The sequence below is a fragment of the Pteropus alecto genome, unplaced genomic scaffold (assembly GCF_000325575.1).
Source record: "Pteropus alecto unplaced genomic scaffold, ASM32557v1 scaffold45, whole genome shotgun sequence".
NCBI lineage: Eukaryota > Metazoa > Chordata > Mammalia > Chiroptera > Pteropodidae > Pteropus > Pteropus alecto.
The window spans coordinates 4153283-4177929 of NW_006442491.1; the positions used below are offsets into that span (position 1 = coordinate 4153283).

General features: G+C 37.2%; 1 protein-coding gene across 5 annotated transcripts in view; it reads right to left on the reverse strand.

The window, feature by feature from the left end:
* Window positions 1-1379: 1379 nt before the first annotated feature.
* SEC23B (Sec23 homolog B, coat complex II component) overlaps window positions 1380-24647 on the reverse strand; it is a 34431-nt gene continuing 11163 nt past the window's right edge. For 2 of the 5 annotated variants that reach the window (XM_015597021.2, XM_006921556.3), the window contains exons 10-20: window positions 23339-23462; window positions 22222-22302; window positions 18775-18864; window positions 17951-18057; window positions 16445-16598; window positions 13640-13717; window positions 11615-11776; window positions 10503-10589; window positions 8417-8572; window positions 8000-8065; window positions 2015-2480 (exon numbers count right to left, since the gene is read on the reverse strand). In XM_015597021.2, coding sequence (XP_015452507.1) covers window positions 2391-2480; window positions 8000-8065; window positions 8417-8572; window positions 10503-10589; window positions 11615-11776; window positions 13640-13717; window positions 16445-16598; window positions 17951-18057; window positions 18775-18864; window positions 22222-22302; window positions 23339-23462 — 1195 coding nt within the window. In that variant the 3' untranslated portion in view covers window positions 2015-2390. Of the gene's footprint in view, window positions 2481-7999; window positions 8066-8416; window positions 8573-10502; window positions 10590-11614; window positions 11777-13639; window positions 13718-16444; window positions 16599-17950; window positions 18058-18774; window positions 18865-22221; window positions 22303-23338; window positions 23463-24647 lie in introns of all 5 variants that reach the window. The other 3 variants (XM_025039838.1, XM_006921557.3, XM_006921555.3) reach the window with 2 other exon arrangements.

A 24647-nucleotide genomic window follows, 5' to 3' on the forward strand; every position in this document is an offset into this window, starting at 1 on the left:
ACATCACCCAAGCCAGAAACCTAGACTCATCCTCTCATCTAACAACCCATCTGTACCCTCTGTCTGTAAACTCCTGCCTCTGTTCAGACCTCTCTTGGATTCCAGCCTTTTCCTGTCCTGTCACTCTCCTAGAGTTTAGAGTTTCTAAACACATAACTCACAACTTCACACCTTAAAAATCAGAGGTTTTCCTTCCCTTTAAGATGGAGTTCAGAGTCCTCATTAGGCACACAGGGTTCCAGGTCCTCCCTCTTGGGATGGCTGCTCTCCACATTCTATCTGGAATTAGCTGTCTTCTATATTGGCCACCCAGTGGTGCCCCCTCCTCCCCACAGCACCATAACTCACTGTAACTGGAGAAAACAGTTGAGCGAGCTGCATCATCACATCTTCTGTTAATTTGAAACAGAAGCCCAAGGAGGAAAGGTTTCAGCCTTAATCTGTATAGTTTTATGTACTCTTCCATATAATGTATCTCAATGAAAAATTATATCCAGAAAATAAAACTCTATGAAAAAGGTACAGAAAACAAAAGCCCTTGGCATTTAAAATATAACCATTTAACACCTTAAGATAGGAAACCCTCCCAGAATGTAGAGGCAAAAAGGCAGTACAAATTCAAAAGACAGACCATCAGAAACAATTCAGATGGTCCAACATGCAATTAATGGAGTTCTCAGCTTTACTTTTCTACATAGCACTCATTCTAATAAATTATATAATTTATTTCCAATTTTTTTTTTTTTATTGTTGGCCTTCCCTCACTAAAACATAAGCACCATGAGGGCAGGAATCTTTGCCTTATTAGCTACCTTCCCAGTGCCTAGAAGACTACTTCATACATAGCAAATACTTAAGAATTATTTGTGGAATGAATGAAATAGTTGTTCTGAAAAGTTATTAATGAGCAAATTATTTCAAGCTTAGAATTTTATACTAAGCAAAGTTGTCAAGTATGAAAACGAATGAGATTCAGTGAATTGAATTATCTTTTTTTTAGGAAAAGTCATTTAAGATGTCAAAATGAAGAGAAGTAATTCAAAAGTCCAAACAAAAAAAATCCCTGGATGACAGCTGTTATGGCAATTGGCTTATGTTTAAAAGGAACATCAGAGATCCTTAAAAATACTCCATTCCATATAAGCAGCTGAAATTCCTTAACATAGAAAAAAATCTTTCAAAAACAAAAATTAGAAACTCTAGGGAAAACAGCAAATATAAGAACCCGAACAGCAAACCAACCTGTGGAATGCTAGAATGCAAGAAAAGTGATTTTGTCATTAGGAATGTCCTTCGACTGGCATAAGAACTGGGACATCAAACCCCTGGATAAAAATGTAATGCTATGTGACTCGAACATAAACAATATTAACATGATCACAACTGTGTAAATAATCTTTATTGGTTTTCAATGTTCAGAATCAACTTTGAGACAAAAGACATAACTATGGTTATCAGCTAGAATGTAAATTTTACTAACCTTGGTAATACAAAGGTATAGCTAATCAAAACTGAATGGTAGAAAAGTCATCAAATCCTCATTCTTAAAAATAGGAATTGATAGATATTTGGCTAAAACTGATATACATCAACAACAAAAAGCTTGAAAGGAGAGGTTAAAAGCAGTTACTTCTTTTGAGTAAGTCTAGGATTAGGGAGTGAAGGAAACTGTTATTTGTTATAAGCTCTTTAATTTTTTTTTTTTTTTACCATGCATATATTACATTTTGATTAAAAAGTTGTACCTGTTAAAAGTTATTTTACTTGTGCCCAAGATAAATGTATTGTCATTCTGTGAGAGCCGCTTATGCCCATCAGCCACTCTTAAAGTCTACCTGTTTACATGAAATATTATATGTTAGGGACAGTGCCACTCTAGATCACGCTACCTCAAAGTTTCACACATTTCAAACTTTTCCTTGGTGTTAACATTTAGACAATAAATGAGGATTAAGTTCAGGAAATATCTCTTGCAGGAGGAGTCACTTAAAACACACATACTCACACAAAGACCTCAGAAAATCAAATTTGTATTAGCATTATGTTAGCCAGTGCTTTCTTCATCCAGATTTATTTCCTTTATATGGTTTTCATCTAAGAGAGTTGCCAAAACATATTACCTCTGATTATATATAGATTGTCATGTTAGGATACAAACAGCAGATAAACATTTACAAGTACCAAAACATTCATGACTTTATAATATGATGTAAGAAAGGGGGCACAGATAAGAAGAACAAATAAATTATAACCTTAAGAGTTACATGTAACACTTCTTTTGATTATTTATTAAAATCCACAAAAAGTGAAAGGAATGTCATTGAGCCTTTATAAACAATTGTGAACACAACTGACAGTGTTTTCTTCAATTTCCTGCTCACATCCCCAGCTTAAGAGGCACTGGAGACAGCCAGCTTCTTCAAATGATCCATGAACACCTGCAAGCTAACGTCGTCAGTCAGGATGGGAGCTCCCGTTTCCTGAAATTTAATGACAAATTTATTGGCAATTATCTTAAAAACTGTTTAGAATTCATGAGTTATTAAGGACTCAGAATATTCACTAGTGTTGTCCCCTCTTCTATGAGTACTCACACCAACCCCATCCTCTGCCTAGCTAACTAATTCTTTCAAATAAAGCATAAATTCCTCACAAAATCCTTTTCCCTGACCTACTGAGTACAGACCATCACTACCACTAGGACAATTCTGAGCCTATGCTCTTCTACTTCCCCTCTCCACAGTATTGATGACTTGTCCAGGGTCTGGCTCCTCACAGGTGTAAGCTCCTGGGGGCCTGCACACCCTGCCTCTCATTTTCCCTACTGCTCTGCCACAGCACCTAGCCTGATGTTCTTAAATGCTCTGCTTACATCAGAAGGTTGATAATGGTATATTCACAAATGAGTAAATCAGTATCTCCACTGAACAGATGGATATCTGTACTATCAGAAAATGCTTATGATTTTTTTAATGTTAAGGGAAAACTGAATATAAATCTCAACTTCTAGAAAGATCCCAAATTTGTTCTTTAAAAAAAGTAAAAATATATAAAAGAATAGACATGACACACACATTTTATTTTACCTATCAAGCCAGAAGTAGTTACTCTAGATAGTGGCACTGTAGGTAATTTTAATTTTCTTTTTTACTATTTTTCTACATATTCAACTTTTCTAAAATAAAATTATACCATTATAATTAGAAAAATGTAAGCATGATTAAAATTTTATAAGAAGATTTCTAGGAAGGAGTAGATATATCTTTCCCTTCCACCTATTTCTCTGGCTAAGTACTTCTAAAAACCCTGGACATTTTATATAAAACATAAGAAGACTCTGAAAGGTAGAGAGAAAGTAGCAGACAAACTAGGGATCCTAGGACACAAGGAGCAACACAGTGGTGAGTTCCCTGGCTTTTCTTTTTGCCTCATACATCCCAGACTTGGCGCTGATGAAGCTGGCCAATGTCATTAAGCACAGACAAAAACAACAACAAAAAGCCAACTTTCTCTAGCCAAAGAACCAGGGCAGCCTAGTAAAACAGTAACAAGAGACCCCAATAATTCCACCGGAGTGGTATCAGAGAAGAGCAGGTATGGTTCCAGGAATTTCATCTCCAATAGCCTGTAAGAAGTCTCTTGCTCCCACAGGATCAGAAGAGACAAGTGGGGAGCCTGGACTTCTACTCTCATATGACTATAATATGTCCCTCCACCACCCACTGGGGTGGTATCAGAGGTCGTCTAGTGTAGAGTCAGCACTTTCACTATCATCCAACAGTAACAAGGCCATTTCCACAGCAGGATCAGTGGAAACCAAGTGGGAAGCTGGAAACCCATCGCACCCAGTAACAAGGTATCACCACCCCCACTTCAAGTGTCAGTAGAGGCCAATGAAAAATCTGGATTTCTATCTCCACCTGGCAATAATGAAACAATGTCTCTCCCTGACCAGCTCTTGCCCTGCTGGAACTGCATGACAAAACGTCAGCTAAAGCAGCAAGTTTACATAGATCCAAAATCTCATAATAAATATGAAAATGTCCATATTTCAACTAAAAATCACTTGTCATATCAAAAGCCAAGATCTCAAAGTGAATGAAAAAAAGAGAGTCAACTGAGGTTAACACCATGTTGGAATCATCTGACAAACACTTTAAAGCAGCCATGATAAAAATCCTTCAATGAGTAATTATGAGCACTTGAAACAAATGAAAAAATAGAAAGCCTCAGAAAAGAAATACAAAGTTTCAGGAAAGAAATGGAAGACATAAAAAAGAACCAAATGGAAATTTTAAAACTAAAAAATACAGCAACAAACAAAATGCTCAGTGTATGAGCTCGACAGCAGAAAGGGAACAAAGAAAATCAGTAAACTGGAAGATAAAATAATAGAAATTACTCAGCTGAAAAACAGAAAGAAAATATATGGGAAAAAAATATACAGGGCCTCAGGAACCTGTGGAACTACAAAAGACCTAACATTCGTGTCATTGGGCTCCCAGAGAGAAAGGAAAGAAAGCAGGCTGAAAAAGTATTCAAAGAAACAATAGCTGAAAACTGCCTAATTTTGGCAAGAGACATAAATATACAGAATCAAGCAGACAAGCAAATTTCAAATAGGCTAAATCCAAAGAAATCCACACCTAAACACATGATATTTTCACTTTTGAAAATTCACAATGAAGAAAAAACTCTTGAAAGAAACCAGAGAAAAATGACATCTTATCTATGGGGGTGTGTGTGGGGGGGTGGAAAATGACAGAATTTCTCATCAGAAACCATAGAGGCAAGAGAAGTGGCAAAGTATTTTTTAACTGCCTAAAGAAATATCACCAGAATCCGATATCCATAGAAAATATCCTTCATGAATGAAGGGGAAATCTAAAATCTCAAATGAAGGAAAACTAAGAACTATCACCAACAGACCTATCCTAAACAAATGACTAAAGGAAATCTCTAAACAGAAAAGAAATGAGAAAAGAAGGAACCTTGGAGTAGCAAAGAGAGATGAAGAACACAATAAGCAAAAATGTGGATAAATGTAATAGGCTTTCCATTTTCTCTTGAGATTTATAAATTGTGTTTGATGGCTGAAAGAAAACTGTAATTGATGTATGCAGAGGAAATATTTAACACAATTATATTATAAATGAGGCAGGGTAAAGAAACATAAAGGGATGTTAAGTTTTGTATTCATTCTTTACTTGTACTGGTCATAAAGACAACACCAGTAAACTGTGAGAAGCTATGCATATATGTTGCAATGAAATGCTCTACACTCCAGAGCAACCAGGAGTAACCAGTAAAAAAAGCTACACAATAAACATACTGAAAAATACTATAAACAAGTTAAAATGAAATTCTAAAGAATGTTCAGGTAATTCACAGAAAGGCAGGAAAAAGAAAACAAATGAAAAGCATAAAAAACAAACAGAAAACAAAAAATAAAATGGCAGGTTTAAGCCCTAATATATCAATAATTACATTAAATATAAATGCTCCAAACATTTATATTTATAAAATTATAAAACTTTAGCACAGATTAAAAACCATGATACGAGAATGTGCCATCTATAAGAAATTCCCTTCAAACATGACAGAAGCAGGTTGAAAGTTAAAGGATGGAAAGAGATGCATCATACGAACAATCATTTTTTTGCATAAAAGGAATAAAGAAAAGAAGGAGTGGGCTTTATTAATGTCAGATAAAGTAGATAGTGCAAACAAAATAATGAATGGTATAAGGTCAATCCACCAAGAAGACTCAGCAATCTTAACCCTTTTCCCATTTGCCCCCAGATAATTTGCAGATTACAGTCCTTACCTTACCCCCAAAGTTTGCCATAAAATGTCTCTTTTATTATTTTTGCATCGCTCTAGTATACTGATAGTCTTTGGAAAGAATTGACATTCTATTTACAACATTGTTTTTATTAGTTCAATCGCTGAAAATGTCAAATCCGAGAAAACACAGCAGTCCTATGCAAACTGCACTTTTTTTCTCTAAATAGAAAAAGGGCTAAAAATATAGACAAAATTATTCTAAAATTCACATGTAAAGCAAAGGAACTAGAATAGCTAAGACAATTTTGAAAAAGAACAGAGTGGGAGAAATCGGTCTCTCTGATTTCAAGACAGGTAGTCATCAAGACGTAGTATTAGTAGAGAAATAGAAACAGATCAATAGAACAGGGCAAAAAGCCCAGAAAAGGACTCACAAGATTATGACTGACTAATCTTTACAAAGATACAAAGCAATTCAGTGGAAAAAAAGACAGCATTTGTCAACAAATGGTGCTAGAATAATTAGACATCCATATGCAAAAAATAAAGCTATGCTTCATATCTTACACAAAAATTAACTCAAAATCATGGACTAAATTATAAGCATAAACAAACACAGGTGATCTTTGGGATCTAGGGCTAGGCGAAGAGTTCTTAGATTTGATAATAGCATGATCCGTTAAAAGGAAAAATTGATAAAGTGGACTTCGTAGAAATTAAATACTTGTGCTCTGCAAAAGACCCAGTAAAGAGGATATACAGACAAGCTACAAGTGAGAAAAAATATACTCAAATCATATATCCAACAAAAGATATAGTCCTTTATATATTCAAGGACTAGTACCTTGAATATATAAAGAACTCAAATTCAACAGTAAAAAAAAAGCAAATAATCCAATTAGAACACAGACGAACAACAAAAATTTCATCGAAAAAGATATACAGATGGAAAAGCAGCACATGAAAAGTGTTCAACATCATTAGCCACTGGGAAAATGTAAATTAAAACCACAATGTAATAATACTACATACCTATCAGAAGAGCTAAAATAAAAACAATACCATATGCTGATAAAGATGGAGAGAAACAATCACTCATACACTGCTAGTGGGGATGTAAAAGAATAGTCACTCTGGAAAACAGCACGGCAGTTTCTTAGACTATCCATGTAACCAAATGACTGAGCAAATGTACTCTTGGATATTTATCTCAAAAAAATGAAGACTCATGTTCATAAAAAACATGAATATTTAAAGGAGCTTTACTCCTAATAGTAAGAAACTGAACAACCCAGATGTCCTTCAACAGGTGAATGATTAAACAATTGTGGTACATCTATATTGTACAATACTACTTGGCAAATAAAAAGAAACAAATAATTAATACATAAAACAACCTGAATGAATCTCTAGATAATTATGCTGAGGGGAAAAAGCCAATCTCAAAGGTTATGTACCATGTGATTTCATATATGTAACATTCTTGATGACAAAATTATAGAAATTGAGAACAGATTAGCAGTTACCAGGTATTAAGGAAGGGCTGCAAGCAGGAGGGAAGTGAGTGTGACTATAAAAGGGCAACATGAAAGATTCTTGTGGTGATGGAAATATGCCTCTCTACTGTATCAATGTCAATATCCTGACTGAGATACTACATTACAGTTTTACAAGATTTCCCATTGAGGAAAACTGGGTAAAGCGTATAGGGAATCTCTGTATTATTTCTTACAACTGCATATAAATTTAATATAACCTAAAAAAAAGGTTAATTTAAAAAATGTTGAAAGAAAACAGAAAGAAAAGATTCATTTGAAAGAGACAGAAATGGTTGGAATAATTAGATAAAGAAAGAATCACAGGCTGAAAAGAGGAGGCAAATCAATGGTGAGCAGATATAGATGTTTTTGCCCTGCCCTCTTGGACGAGAGAGGGAAGGACTTGGGGCAATGCTGCTGTCTATGAGAGCCAAATGGAGGCCATACCATGGCATTCTGTCCTCTGGCATAAATCTGTCATATTATGCTGTGTATTGGAGAAGAGGATCCACACTGAGTAGTGAATCTCCAAACCCAAGCTATGCTCAAAGTTATTTTTCCCAGCAAAATACTAAAGTTATTCTAGTAGTCTGTAGGCCAAAATGAATCTCATTTATGACAAGTTTTTTAAAAAGTAGCCTGGCCTCCTCCCCAAATACCTGACAATTTCTTACCTGTCCCCAAGCATACAAGTTATTGTGCGTCTGAGATGGGTTCACTTTGGACAAAAGGAATCGAGCCTTTAAAAAAAAAAAAAAAAGAATTAAAAGTACAATATTAATGTACTAGAGAAAAAAATGTTTTTACGTTTCTTTCATTAAAGTAGATATATTTTTAATGCACAGGAACTCATTTCTTTAGCTTAAGCCCAATAGCTCTCCATTTATTAGGGTTCAAGAAATATATGTATTTTATTTTGGTAATCCTCTACTTTTATATTAACGTATTTTGACCTCTCATTTAAAAAAAAGTCATGTTTTAAAGTTTATGTGTATGTCAACTTATGTCACCACATAAAATATTAACCATGATGTTTGGATTTATAGCCATAAAAACAAGTCAATACCAGAGCTAGAATTCAGCTCACTCACCTGACTGCCTCCATGCTCCGTGTTAATGTAACGTGGCATTGGGAAGCGTGCTTGCAGAATTTCTTGAGCATCATCCAGTGGTGCCTGCAGAAGGTGCTTGAAGTTTTCATACTCAGGCATGTCCTGGTACCCGGCTTTACGCCACTGGGCTATGGTCTACACCAAAACAAACAAACCAAAACTATTGTAGAAACACTGAAACAACAGCCTTCTTTGACACTTTTGACATACTAACACTAGCTCCCACCCAACCTGGGTCCCCAGAACTTGTTTCCAGTGAAAATATCTTATTTAAGAATGGTAAGTTTCAGAGGTAAACAAAGTGGAGCTGACTAGAAGCATGAGTCAGCAAAGAAGTGCACCCAGGACACCCCGCCTCCGCAGTTCTCCCAGAAGTGTCAGAGTCATCAGTCGTACCTCCTCTTCCCTTCCTAACTATAAACATCAACTAGCTAAAACACCAGGGATTAGTTGTCCCAAGATGCCCTTCCTTTCCACTTCCACTGCTATCACTCAGCCTAGCATCTCAATTCTTCACATCTGGCTGGGAAAGGGATTTGTAGGCTGCCTGCATAGAATCCATTCCCCTTCTCTTGCCTATCAGCACAAGCTGTACACTCTCTTCCAGGGCATAACAATCATACAGACCTGGTAGGATTGACCCCATCCCTAACCTCCGCTCCCGTGGGCTCTGAGCGGAGATGCTCCAAGTATGGGACTTAGGCTATGAGTAGAAGGCAATATACTAAAGTGTGGAAAGTAAAGACTGTCTCCCCAACGAGGCTAACCACTTTGTGTGTCATTCTTTTGTTTATTCCTATCAGCAACTGGTCTAGGAAATATCTTGAATACACAGAAAACAAAAAAATATGTGTTGATTATTTTTATAAATAAGCTTAAGTGTTTTCACACATAAACTGTTAATCTGATACCAGAAAGAGGATTCTCTTTAGACACTTTCTTCTGCAGCCTTTTCTCCCTTCTCAAGAGTTTCCAGTACTTAATTTTCTGACTGGTGGCCTGGACAAAATGACCATAAGCTCACTTGGGTGCAAGAGTGCCTGAGAACACCAACAACCAACAGACTTAGGACTTTTGGAGGGTGAGAATGATGTCATCCTCTTTGTCATTAGAACCAATCACTTGCACACAGAAGGTACTCATGAATGAATGAACGAATAGGACCTGGGGCTGCGGTCAGAGATGCCTATAAGGAATGAGCTGAAGGCAAAGAAAGTTATGTTGTGATTACTGCTCCTAAAAGTACCAGTGGGAACAGCAGCTGGTCACCACTGGCTCTTGGTCTAGGGCTATCACTGATGGCTTATCATCTGTGGGTGAGCGGCAAGCAGACTGGGTATTAATATGCTGAAAAAAGTTTAAAGTTATAAAATGCCTGTTAGTATTAGAAAACAAATTTTCTAAGTTATTAAAGGAATTCTGAAACACAATTTGTATCTTTTCAGGACATCTGAAATCACTTCTAATACATACACACTAGGAAGTCAAGTCAACCACCAAAGCAATTTACTGCCAGTAAAGAATGTACAATAGAAGAAAAAGAATATAACACTGAATATAATGCTCAGTTAAATGATTTTTCTTCAGAGGAGCCATTCCCTTTCATAGGGCATGAACCTCTTTGAGGAAAAAAATGGACTCTGCCCTGACAGCTAACCATAGCCATCCACAGACCCAGAGTTAAGGTTCACTGTGCCACAGTATTTCTAAGAAAAACTTTACTCTCAAACGTATGAGTGTTTACTAGTAACTCTAACATAACTCTGAAAGGGTAGTAGTGTGTATAAAGTTTACTGAGGAAAAGTAATTGATCTTGCCTGACAACTCAGAAAGCAATATAGTAATTTAAAAAGGACTACCTGAGATTTACTTACAACAAATGCTATTAATATTATCAATAAATATCTCAGGGACCTGAAAAAAGACTTCATTCACTAGAATAAAAGTCACTATACTCATTATAATAAACTGTGGGTTTTCCAAGCCCAGATTCTTGTTTCAAATGCATAAAGCCTAAATTAAGGAGAAAGTAAAAACAATAGTAAGAAAAGAAATATCATCTTACCTCACCGAGATAAATGACAATTTGGAAGAAAGTATCCATCAGCAAAATTCTATCAGCTAGAATACTGCTGCTGTCCAATAGTACTGGCTGAAAAAAAAGGGAGAGAAATGGCATTGGTCTTTCCTCTGTTCCCACATGGCCAGAACAGCTATAAGGGACTCTTACAAATGGCACCGGGTGCAATGGCTCTCCTTCTCCTTCAGGTCACATTTCTATTTTCTGCTTCCTGACTCAGTTTTCAGTTTCAACTTTACAGAAGAAAGAGGCTCCAAATAATCTCTCATCATTTGGGAAGGAAGATTGACATCATTTGCTCTAGGAACCAAAAGTTGTTCCAAACATTCTCAGTTTTACGCTAGAAATGTATTTTATGTATCAGTGAGACACATTCTCTTAAATCTACTACAGCTGTAGATGACAGGTAACAGGGTTGCCTATATGAAAAAGTACATCTTTTATTACAAGTTTTGAAAGTTTACTACAAAATACATTTTTTAATGATTTTTATTTTAATAATAAAAGTAACATACTCATTAAAAAAAAAACTGAACCCAAGTACAATGAATATAGTTTGGTTTATTTCCATATAGCTTTTGATTCTTGCAGGCTTTTTAGAAAACGTAATCTAGAAAAGTTTCTATTTTGATTTTTTTCATGTAATATTTGAACATAAAGATTTATCTATTTTACTATGTTAAATAAACTTTGTGAATATTTCTTAGGTCTTCCTACTGTTGAACATTTGGATTGTTTTCTGATTTTCTATTCTAATAGTTCTTTTACTATTTCTTTGAACAAATCTTTTTCTGTATATAGGAGTATTTTCTTCAGATACAAGACATGGAATTACTACTGGGTCAAAGTATTTGAACAAACTGAAAAAAGTACTATGTATTTTTAAGTGTTTTTTAAGTCCCTTTCACAGATTGTAGCTTTACATGCCCATGACTTTTTCTTATGCATATTTTTAAGACTCAGGAATAATGTTAAATTACTATAAAGACTCAATGTTTTTTTTTTACAGTTTTGCTTTAAGAATAAAGTTGATAGAAAAAAAACAGTATGTAGTAGATGATTCCAATTCTGAAAAAAGCATTCACATGAAGCCTTACCTCTGGTGGTCCATGGAACGAATAGGAGTAGAGAATGGGCTGGATCATGATGAGGGACTGGGTCAGATCCTGTCGGGCAAAATGGTGTCTGTAATACGACGACTCATCAGGACTGTTGTTAAACACTTGAAGAAATGGAGATCTTCTAAGATGGAACATGAACTGCATTCAAAATGAAAAAGAGATAAATGCATATAGCTGTAACCTTCTTATATACCTAGCAAGTAGACTCGCCTTAGGTCTCTGAAACAGGAGAATACAGACTGTAATAAAAACAACCTGTTTATAAAACAGAGAGTAAAATGGTGATACCAGAGGCTGGGAAAATGGGAAATGTAAAGTTGTTTAATGGGTATAGCATTTTAGCTTTGCAAGATAACTAAGTTCTGGAGAGCTATTGCACAGTAATGTGAACATACCTCAGTACTGAACAGTAAACTTAAAAATGATTAAGATTGTAAATTTTATGTTTTTTACAATTAGAATTCTTAAAAATTATTTTAAAAGAGTAAGGGGAACCTCTGGGTATGTCAAAGCTTCCACATGAAATGGGAAAGGCAAAGAAGTGTTTATTTCTGGAGTCACTGAGCCAGGCTGCAGAGATGGAATGTCCGCTCTCAAAGGGGTCAGGGTTCAATGGAGAAAAGTCATTCTTGGGGGAGCATAGTATGAACTCCAGTACAGGAAAGTACTGCTACAATGGGGTGAGAGTGGATGGGAGCAGGAGACTTCCCAAAGCCACTGAAGTCTGAAAGACATCTATGAGGCCAGAGGGCCAGGGAGAGGAGACTCTAAACACATTAACAGCAAATGAGAAGTTAGAGAGCTCAGATACAGGCTAGTCTGTTGGAAAAGTCCCGGGCAAAAGATTGCAAACCACTTCTCCAGACCGACACCTTCCTTCTAAAGAGGAAACCAATATCCACAGGGGTCTAGGACATCATCCAAATTCAGAAGCAAAAGAGCCAGTGCTGGAAGTTGGCCCTGACTTTGGCTCATCCCACAATGCTGCACAGGCTCAAATGCCCAGGTACAGGCCTGTGAAGGGTGTATATCAGAGACCACAGAGCCTTATCTTGAGCTACGGGTCAAGTGAGGTCGTGATCTCTGAGAACACTTTTAACCCTGAATCCAAGCTATACAAGTTCAGGACTGAAACTGTTGTCCACTTTCCAAAGCAAATATTTGAAAGGATAACACACATTTGGATATGTAAGTCCTCATGAATTTATTTAAAAATGAAAGTTTGCTTCTATTTATTCCTCATAAAGGCTCACCTGAGGGAAGAAAAAATAAAGTTGAGTTTGCTTCCAGTTCTGAAAAAGCCACACTGGTGAATGGCCCAACCTGAAAAGTCCCAGGCCTCAGCTATGGAGCTGGCTCACATTTACTAAGTGCTAAACACTTGACTGGCCTCAGCTCATGTACTCCTCACAGCCTCTCAATAAGTCAAGCTCTAGTTTCCTCATTTACAGATGATGCAAGTTCACAAAGTTAAATACCCAGATCCCTGAAAGCAGCTTCATGCTCTCCACTTACCTCTCCTTTCTCTTGTCCAATGGCTCTCAAATGTATAGTTCCTGCATAGAGCAGTTATTTACTATTGATTATCCTATTGATTCCTAGTTATAATACAGCATAATAACCATGGACATATCATTAGATATCTGTCATATTAACATGGTCTCCTTTATTATATTCATCTCTCATGTGTGCTTCATTTTTTTTTGTTTGCTGCTGAGGTGACCCAGAACTTCTACAAATTACAGATTCTATTGTGGCCTTATAGCAATGACCCTGTTTTGCCTTTTATACACTTATTTTCTCCTCTCTGCATGTTATCTGTCTTCTGTAGGGCTCAAGCACTGCACTGTCTTGCAGTATTCGTCTTGAAGTTAATAACCTTCATCACCTATAGCCTGAGTCTCAAAATATACCAAGTCTTCAATTTGTCCCAAGAACAGCAAGTTTTATTTCTATCATAATTTATTCTTCTATAGTTTTTTAGAAAAATATATTACTTACCTGAGGATATAGAGAGAAGGAATCTGATAACCTAAAAGAAGTGGGGTCTTCTTTGTTATACTGCCCAAACTTCTGACACTGTTGAAAAAAAATAACAAAAAGGGGGGAAAAAAACTCTAAGTTAGTGTACCTGGAAAAATTCTTGGAGTAGGATAGCTATGTTCCAATCTCAATCCTGCCACTGACTGTGAGTCCCATACCAGCACTTTTAAGGCATGGATGAGCAGACACATCACCCGGAGTGTTGTTAAAATACAGATTCTGATTTGGCAGACTTAGGAGGGCCTGGAATCCTGTTTCCAGCTCCCAGGCCATGCTGGCCAAGGACTACTCTGACTAGTGAGGGGCCAGATGAGTTCTCAGGTGCCTCTTCCATAAGAAAAACATTTAATATTGTGAAGTACTACCAATTACAGATAAGCCTTTATTTTCTATCACTCTACAACTCAATTTTCTTTTTCATTTCTAAGGCAAATTTCTGAACAATGATTTTTCTTCCTGCCTTTATTTCCTCTTCATTTCAAACATTTCCTCTGGCCACTAGAGAATCAGACTGCCCAGCATCTTTAAAGAAAGCCCATCTCTGACAATCACCCTCTTCCAACCAAATCTAATGTTCTTGCACAGTTCTCATTTTCCTCCCTGTTACTATGAGCCAAGTGATCTCCTAAACTTCTGCAAACTTTCTCCTTCAGCAGTTAAAATAGCCTTTTCCTATTTTCTGTCATCTATCCAATCCTTCTCTGCCTTCTTCAATAGTCCCTCATTTTCCTGCACCTCCTAACTGTGGGCTCCTCAGAGGTTAGTTCTTGGCCCCCTGGTCCCATCTCCATTGCTTCAGCTACAAAAGAACACTACAGCCAGACCACTGTCATCCAAATCTCTCCCCTATATATGTCCACTGCTGACCACCTACTACAGGAGAGCTTTACTTTGGGCATACTTTGGTAAATTCACACTCAGCCAATCAAAAAATAAACTATTACATTAAAAAAGTTCATCTTCCTCCATCCTAAAGCTGTTCTCGTTTTCCATCTTCTACCTTGCTATCATTCTTGCAGTTACACACACTTAAAACCTGAGTCAACATCAACTTACTGGTTTTTGATTTCACATATAGTTTCACCAATTTTTATCAATTCTTCTTTTAGCATTCACCCTAATTTCAAACGCTCTCCCTCTTCAAATATACTGCCATCAACCTGGTTTCAGCTCCCCTGAACAGGCAAACCCCGGTACTGGTCTCCCCAACAATAGTTTTTTCATTCTCCAATTTGCCTTACATGGCAATAAATGTAAACAACATTATGCTGCTGTCATACCCGTTTAGTAATCCTGCCTAAGTCCTCTCTAACGTTAAAGCAATAACTTAATTTTAAAATTAAGACATTCTATAATCAAACTGCACTTCCATGGCCTCTCTCCCCACTGTACAACCTGGCCTCTGTGACAGCGGTCTTGCCGATGTCCTTGGCATAAGCCAAAGTGCCTGGCTACCTCCCACAGCCTTGGGCCCTCCCCTTGGCAAGCCTTGCCTTTTCCGCTCCACTATCCTACTTTTATAAAAAGATTTGATTCAAGGCTCACTTTCCACATGAAGCCTTTGCCAACCACTTGGACCCTTGGCTCAATTTTCAGATTGTGTTTGAAATATTGATATTCCCTGAAAAAAATGGTTCCATGAAACGGCAAGGGCAAATATAGTGCCAAACAAATTTAGATAGGTTTCTTTACTAGGCTTTCAGTGCTTTTGATCACAAATACCTGCTGTGAATGTCCAAGAAAGTAAAATTATGAGGTATGTCAATTGTCAATTTATTGCCAAATTCACCCTTTTGCCTGTTGTGAAATTGATCTGGGCTCTTTCAATATTTTTCCTTTGCCATCTGGTATAATGTTGAATTTTGTCAGGAAAAGCTGCTGGATGCAAGTGTTTGCTTCTAGGTTCCAGTGTGCAGCAGCCTTTGTGGTTTCCCCAGTGCCTGGATCCTGGAGCACATGGCGGCCAGCAGCTACCCCACACCCTGTGTGCCTCTGATATGACACTTGCCTGTGAACAGTTTTCCTTGGCACCCCAGAGGGTGAATTTTCATCCAGTTCTGGAGGATGAATTTCTAGTTAAGCTCCTGTGGTACAACGCTATGGCAACTTCTCTGCTATGAAACTCAGTGAGCCATGTTGTGACCTTCCACCTAGGTCTAGACCAGGTCTGGGAAAAGGGGGTTCTTCCTTTGGTGCTCTATCTCTAGAATGACTACTAGAGCAGTGACTGCCCCCTTATCTTTATTCCTATATTTTTTTAGAGTTCCCTTTACTTCTTACCAGGCAATCCCTCCTTATTCTAATCCCCTGTTGTGATAGTAATATTTTATATAAAACTTTCTCTGTTTAAATTACTATCTAGTTTCTCTCTTCTGATTATAATCAAAATGGCACATTAGGTATATCTCCCTACACTCCCTGGGCCATGGACTTCTATTTGCAAAATAAAAATCTCTAAGATCTGGAGGGAAAACACAAGACACAGCATTCGCAGTGATTCTAAAACAACAATTAACATACACAGTTTTGCATCATTCTCTAAATGTTCTGTGTGCATTGTTTCTTCCCAACTGTAAACTAAGGTCAAGGAAAAATGCCTATTTAATATTTCTTATCACAGAATATCTAGTGTTTGGCACAAGGTAAGCAACTAATAAATTCTTACTCACTGATTGTATAAAATAATGGGTTTAAGTGAGTTTTCTTTGCTCAAAAGTAGAGCAGAGACCAAGATGGAACCTAGTGCCACTGTTCTCAACTTACCAGTCGGATGAGCTGTCGGTCCAGCCACCGTAGGACATCGGGCCCCTCCTCCGACTCAGCTCGGAACACTCCTAGCCGTGCCATCAAGACTGCTGCGGCCTCCTGGTCAAACGCTGCTTCTATGTGCTTGAGCTGACTCTGTGCATCTGCCCAACTGACAATCCAAGAGTTAGTACCACGCTTACATTTAGGAGACCAGAAAGTCAGCTCTCCATTAAGATAATGTTAAGTTCTCTTCATATAAGATAACACAGATTCAAACTGCACTGTCAGTAAGAAATCATAGGAGTTTTACAAACATTTTCATTTACCCTTATGTGATCTGTGATGGCTGGAAGCAGAAGAAAAAAATTACAGAGAACTTCTCAACATTCCATAAGACATCATAAAAGTAGATACCCAAAAGGTACTTAAGTCTCCAGCCAGTGTTCTTTTCCCTAGGTCAATCTTACACAAATACAAATGTTTTCAAATTCATAAAATGACTTCTCCAGTATCATGGAGAAGAATTAGCACATATACAAAACTTTTCCACGTGAGTAATGACATAAAGAACATAATTAAAAGACAACAGATAGACCAGGAACAGTTATAAGCAACAATCATCATATCCAAAATACACAAAGTTCCTGCAAATTGATAAACCAGAAATAGAAACAGGTTTTACAAAATGGGCAAGGGCTATCACAGAAGAAATACATATGGCCAATAAGCATGATAAATGCTCAACCCACTGATAAATGGGGAAATACATACAAAAGTGAAATATTGTTCCATGTTTGTATGTTAAAGATTGATAATATCCATTATTAGAGAGGAGACAGGGCATTCTTCTTACCCTCCTGGGAAGAATACAAATTAGTTTCTTAGGAGAGTAGTTTTGCAGTATCTAAAATTCCACTTCTATGAAATGACTGGAAATACTCATGGACACAAAGACCTAAAAATATGACCGCAGCATTGTGGGATTGAAGATAGGACTTGAAATAAACTTTACTAGAGGACTAAGACATTTCATCCAACACCGTATAACATCATACAGGCATTAAAATGAATGAGACATATATATTATGTATTAGCACAGGAGATGTCCTTGACACATCGAGGAAAATTTATAAATGTACAGAAATGGGATTACAAAGTTAAATGCCAGTACAGTAACAGCCCTTTACCCCTGGGGAGGGTAGGGGAGTCTTATTCTTTATATACTTATGTGCTGCTTGACTCTTTTACAAAGAGGAAGTATATCTATTAAATAATGAAAAATAATTTTGAATGAGCTTCCCCTTACTGAAAGATGATTCTTCTAGGCACATGGCCCTAGGTCTAAATGGGTTAGCCAACAATGCCCCTTCCTCCTCTTCCTCCTCCAATCAATTGAACCAGTGTGGACTGGTGAGAACCATTCAATGGAATTACAAAGATAAACTAATAGATGTTAAATTATTTCTTCATAGGAAAAACATCAGTCAGTGGCTCAACAGAAAGCAAACCAGAGCTGCTTACTTTCGGGCAATGGTAGACACACGGATGCGTCTCTGGGTGCTGGAGTGTTGATACTGCGTGACAAACTGAATGGCGCCTCTGCCTCCTTGGGGAATCGGGGCGTTGTGCTGCAGGGCAAGAGACCACAGACCTTGTTACTGTTATAGGCATGACTCAAACAGTCACAGAGCCCACTGTGCTCCTCCTAAAACAACTGACATGGAGGAGACGGTAACGTTCTTTTGAATTTTGGATAGTACACTTAAGATCTGGGCATTTCACTATATGTAATTTTTACCTCAAAACAAATAAAAACACATTCAAATAAATACTGAACTCAATGACATGCCATATTAAAGTGTTTGGGGATGAAACAGACTAACTACAATTTGCTTTGAAATCCAAAAATAAGATGGATTGATGAATGAATAAATATGTGACAAAGTGAATACAGTAAAATGTTCATTACAGACACTAAGTGGTGAGTATATGGGTGCTCGCTATATAATTCTTTTTCCTGTATGTTTGATTTTTTTTTTTAAATTAAATAAAATATTGCAAAAAGACCTGACATGCTCAAAAATTCATCAACATTATAATGGCTGGTAAAAGCCATTACTTTTCCAATGATCTTATCAGTTCAACAATAAAGTGAGGAAAGTAATTTGCTATCTGACTGACAAAACCTTGGAATTAAAGAAACCACACTAGACACGTATCAGGTTAAGCACAGACCCAAAAAAGCATCAGTGTGCAGAGACAGAAACGAGAGGCCACCAGTCTATAATAAATCAGAAAACACGACAACACTGAGACATAAATACTCATGAAGAAATTCAACTCACTTGATTGACTACTTCAAAGTAGATGCCAAGTGTAGATGTGGGATCCAGGCCACAGATTTTCCACTGACTAGTGCCACCAATACCAAGTTCCTAGGGGTAAGAAGAGGAATTAAAAAAACAACTAGACTTTGAAACATACATTCCATCATTCTAAAAATAGTGAGTTACACATTTTAACACATCTAATCAAAATGCAGAATACCATGCTTTGAAAGTAATGTAATTATGCATTAAGAAAGTCATGGTATTTCTTCTATACTATTTTAATTCCACCCTAAACCATACACTGTCAGCTGAGGACAGCTGATGCCGGACTGGTCTCTCATAAAGCCATGCCAAAAGCCCATGTACCTGGCCACAGAACCAGTAGTATCAAGGAGGTGATAGAGGGGAAAGGGAAAATTTTTAAGGGAAGTTACATAACGGCTCTAAGATGGAGATTGGAGAAGATGCACTCTGTTTCTTTAGTATTTCCAAAACAAGATCATGAGATAGATGGATTCATTGGTATTCATTTTCCCTTTTGGTGGCCTTTTCTAAAAGAAGCAGGTAACATCTGCTAGAAAGAGCTATACCCAGGAAAAATGGCAAAGAAGTAAAAGGAGCTTGCATGCCTTTTATATGCCATTCTCATATAAGTATTATTTTAAGCTAAAGGCAATTTAAAAAAAAATGGTTACACAAGAGAAACTCTCTGCCCTCCCCTCTCTACCAGATAGTGCAGAATAATTCTTAATCAGCAAAAACATGAAATGCTTTTCAGCCCAGAAACGGCATCAAAGGAATCCACAGAAGAGACCTTGCTGAAACAACCTTACCTTCCATTAGTTTCCCCCATACATCTACTTTTCTATAATCTGACACCCTAGAAGCTCAAAGTCCCTTTTCTCTGTCTTGTCATTATTCTACAAATTTATTGTTCTTTTGTTAAGATGCTATATAACCCCAAGTTCTAACCCGCCCTTTGAGTTACTCATCACTGAGTATGTATGTGTGATGTGTATATGTATGGTGCAAACATTATTAAACTTATGTTTTTCTCTTCTTAATCTATACTGTCAGTCTAATTTGCAGAGCTCTAACCAATGAATTTATGATACAGGTACACAAAAAAATTTTTTCTCCCCTACAGCTCCAAGGCCCAGCATGGCTGGTCCCAAACCCTCCAGAGCTCCAAAAGTACATTTCCTCACTAATACACAAATTCCTTATATAAGCATTTACCCTACCTGTATCAGAGGAACTACAAAGAATTAGACAATCAGTATTTTATAATCTCCAAGGTAATACACTGATTCAAGTAATAATAATCAATGGACACAAAAACCATTAGGTATTCACGTTGTGCTACAATCCTATTCAACCAATTTCTTGCAAATTGCAAAGGGGAAATGTGCCCTTATAATGAAAAGATGTGGGGCAGTCATCTTCGCCACATGATCGAACTCATATCCACTAACACAGGATGACCAGACCAAAGGATGACCACACCAAAGTGTCCCCTGATAAAGCACAGTACAAAGTACACAGATTACTCAGCAAGTATGCTGGACAAAAAGGTTTAGCCTGAATCTAAGCACACTTTCAAACCTAACTTCTACTTTACAGGAAATACAGGGAGGACAGAAACATGTTAAAAACACAACTGAGAAGAAACAGGCACATCGAGAACGTGGGATATTCTATTATAGAAAACACCTGGCACTGTCTCTTCAACAAATCAATGTTATTAAACAAAACAAACCAAAATCAAGCAAAAGAAAAAGAAATTAAACACTAGAAAGACCATTCTAGGTTTGAAAAGACTAAGGATAATACCAAATACAAAGCTGGTTAGAGGGTAAAAAAACTACAAAGGGCATTTGAGGGAGATATTAGGGAAAATATGGACATATTAGAAACTAGTTTCCTTAGGTTTGGTAATAATGTGGTAGAGAATATCCTCATTTTTAGAAGATGCATACTGAAGCACAGAAACACTGTCATGCAATATGCAACTTGTTTTCAAAGGTTCTGCAAAAATAAATGATAAAGCAAATACGGCAAGTAGATGATAATCAGATAAAGCAAATGTGACAAAAAATGATGACAGAGCAATTTTGACAAAATGTTAATCACTGACTCTAAATAGTGGGTATACAGGAATTCATTACATTCTTCTGTAAACTTCTCTGCATGTTTGAAAACTATTTTCCTCTTCTTTGCACCCTCCATCCCCCATCTAAAAATTTCATGGCTAATGCCTACTGGATCCTAAAACAGTCAATCAGTTTGTATTAATTCATAAATTTATTTTCTTAAACTACTTCAAGAAGTGTTCATCAGGCAGATTTCAAGACTACAAAAAATATTTTGAATACGGCAGCCCTCCAAAAGCCCTGCCAGGAAATAGGGGTATAAGTCCCTCAGTGCTCTAGAGTAATGAATGACTCATCAGATGGGCTTTGGGGCAACAAACTGACTCATCCAAGGGACTACTGGAATATTATCTCAAATCGCCTTGCATCTGTCAAGTTCAACAAAAGTTTTATCTAAGTAGTCACTAAGTGAATGTTCATTGCTAATGAAGACAAAGAAAAAAATCTAGTGTGGGTGTTCATTGTGCCAGGCACTATTCTAAGTGCTTTAGTTGAACCGACTCATTTAACCCGAGTATAGAGTTCAGTATTATTACTATCTCCATTTCCCAAAGAGACACAGACTCCCAGACTGATTAAGAGCTTTGTCTAGGCTACACAGCTAGCAGTGGTAGACCTGTGTACTGATTCTACGACTGGTTCTACAGTTCACCCCCTTGTTGAGAGGAAAATGAGGGAAAGACATGGCTGTAATAACCCCAGCCCAGAACCACCCTGGACAGGCCTCATCGAACCAAATGGTTTGTCTTTTGGCAGCAAAAGTATAATTAGAGGAAGCAGGTCAGTAGCAAAGCCACCTCACCATCTAGTGGTAACTCTGTTCATATATACCCGAAATCTGTTACTGAAGGAACAAAAATGTCTACATATGACAGTGTTATCTACTGCCCAACCCATTCAAAACGGTTGTGAGAAATGAGACAAAGGTATCATCTCTAAGGACAACAAGCACAGAGGGATTTTGCTGAATGCTTGCTTTGTGGTGAATAGAATGCTTTGTGTCTAGCTGGCACAGAGACCTAAGCATGGGTAGTGGGGTTGGAGGGACCTGGACTCTAGCTCCTCCATGTCAGCTCTAACTTTGAGCTAGATAACCTCTCTGAATCTCAGTTTCCTCTTCTCTGACCCTTAAGACATATGGACAGATGTAAATGACACTACCTCTCAAGGCTGTGGTCATCTTTAGCCATTCTCCCCTCACTAGACAGCTCCAACAGGTAACACAATGCATGGTCATCACTCTCCGATATTTCTAACGGGCTAATCCCAGAGTACAAGAGGTGAAGGTGAAGGAAGAAGTTTTCCTTACATTTTCTGACACACATGGTCCTTTCACATTGAGAGATACACAAGGACCAATGGTTCCTGCAATCTTCAGTTCTCGAGAAGTCTGAAACAAAATTATAGAAGAGGTAAAGTTAAAAATCACTGAGAACCACCCTCCTCTCACAAAAGCCAGAACTAAAGCTTAGAAGAAAAATATGGCAGCATTATCATTCCACTGAGAGAATATCGCACATGGATTATGATATACAAATGTTCTTAAAACCCTTTTCCAGGGCCACTGTGATCTGATTAAAACTTTAGCAAAATCCTCCTTTAGACACTGCATTATCTTTGTACCAACTTTAAAATTTATTGTACACACAGAAGATAACTCAACCAACAAATATTACATTTTTTTCCAAGCCCATGTACGTAGTCATAATTATTTACAATTTCTAATTAGTGAATATACTGTTTGTGTTGCTTTAAAAATACTTAATTCATGAACTCCAACATAATGACAAAGCAAATAAACACACTTAAGACTTTAAATTGGAATTCATTTTAGCAAAGTCCATTCCTTTTCATCTTTAAAAAAAAAAACTTAAACATTCGAGAATATTGTTTGAAGTTTAACCTAGATGATCTAATGATCATCCTCAATTCTCGAAGTAATAATTCCAATCTTATGTTCTAACAGCCCCTTTTAATGTTTTCTCATAACTAAGAATCAAATATGTAGGGTTATCAGGCCCTATACAGAAAAACAAAAACCAAATTCACAATCTGCACTATTTGAGAGCACTCCGGCTAGTCTTCAGACAGGCACTAACATAAGCCAAGGTTCTGTGCATGCAGCAGCCCATACTGATGGCTGAGTAGACACTCCATACTGCATGTTTGCCTCTGTTCTTAGCCCACCTGCCCTTCTAAGGCCTGCTGTCCTACAGCAGGACAGAGCAGAGCCTGCAGAGGAGCCAGACAACTCTTTACTTAGAACATTAATAAATATACAAGCCATCCTCAAGAAGGGGTAGAATGAATATACTTTGTTGGGAACCTTTTACCTTTAGATGCCTGTGTCTAAAAGGCTGAGGCTTCCACAAGTCTATGAAATAAGAACACTATTCTTCCATTAAAGTTTAAACAATCTACAGTACCTTTACTTCCAAAGTAGCACCAAACGCCATTCGGAAATCTCCATTAAAATCTTTACTAAAAATTCTTTGGAATGTCTGCTTGAAGAGAGAAGTGTTGAAAGAATCTCCCATCACCATGTAGCCTCTAGGAAAGAAAAAAGAGTGAACACTGAGGATGAATGAAAGCCATTCAGGTGCTCCCTCAGTATTTACAAACAATAATTTTAAGAAGAAAAAGAAAAAAAAGTCCATAAAAGTGCTACTTAAATGAAAAACAAGTTCAATTTGTACTTAAGATAGACACTATTTTGAAAACATTAAAAATAGAATGCTTTAGAAGAGTTCTGTATTTTGATCACTGTGGTGGTTATACAAATTTATAAAGATGACGGTCACAGAACTAATCATACACACATACAAAAAAATGAGTGCATGTAAAAACTGGTGAAATTCAAGTAAGGTCTCTATTGTGCCAATCTTAATTTCCTAGTTTTGACACTGTACTATACTTATGTAAGATACTACTACTGGGAGTAGCTAGATGAAAACTATGAACAGACCTCTTTGTACTATTTTTGCAATTTGTGAAACTGCAATTATTTCAAAATAAAAAGTAAACAAAACAAAACAAAACAAAAAAACCCTCAAAAACCCACAGGTGCAGGTTTAATAGGTCATCACTGAGAAAATATCTCCAACTCTTCTCATATGAGAAAATACCCAGGCCTGTGGGAAATCCTCTTCAGGTTAATTCATTGCCTCAAAATATTAAATCCCTGACTTTACATGAATTATTTTTTCTAATTTACAAATATCTACATTCACCTCTTTTTGAAGTTAGAGGTAAACACTGTTTAAAATTTTAGCATTTCATGTATTTGGGCAGATGAGCACAGCTTGATGCATGTTACGCATCAAGCTGTTTTTCATTAAGCAGGATCTCAGAATTGGGAAGACCACAAGATTACCTGGTGCAGCTATCTCACAGTGTCTAACTCCTCCATTGACAGTGATTGCTCTTTGGCCCCACATATCCATCCTCTCCACCTTCCTTAGTTATGGGACCCATGGTTTCCTGGAATAAAGACTATTTCTCAGCCTGCCTTGCATGTGGCCATGTGACTCAGTTCTGCTTGCTGGAAGTGGCCTTTGTGACTGGGAAGGAGGGGATGTTCTTATAGGAAGGGCATGTACTTTTTTAACACCTCCTCCTTCTTGCTGTTGTCCCTTGACTAGAGCCCAGCAACCATCTTGAACAACAGCTGGTACATTAAGGTGGGGGAGCAGCATGGGAGCCTCGGACCCTGATAATGATGAAATCAATGTACCT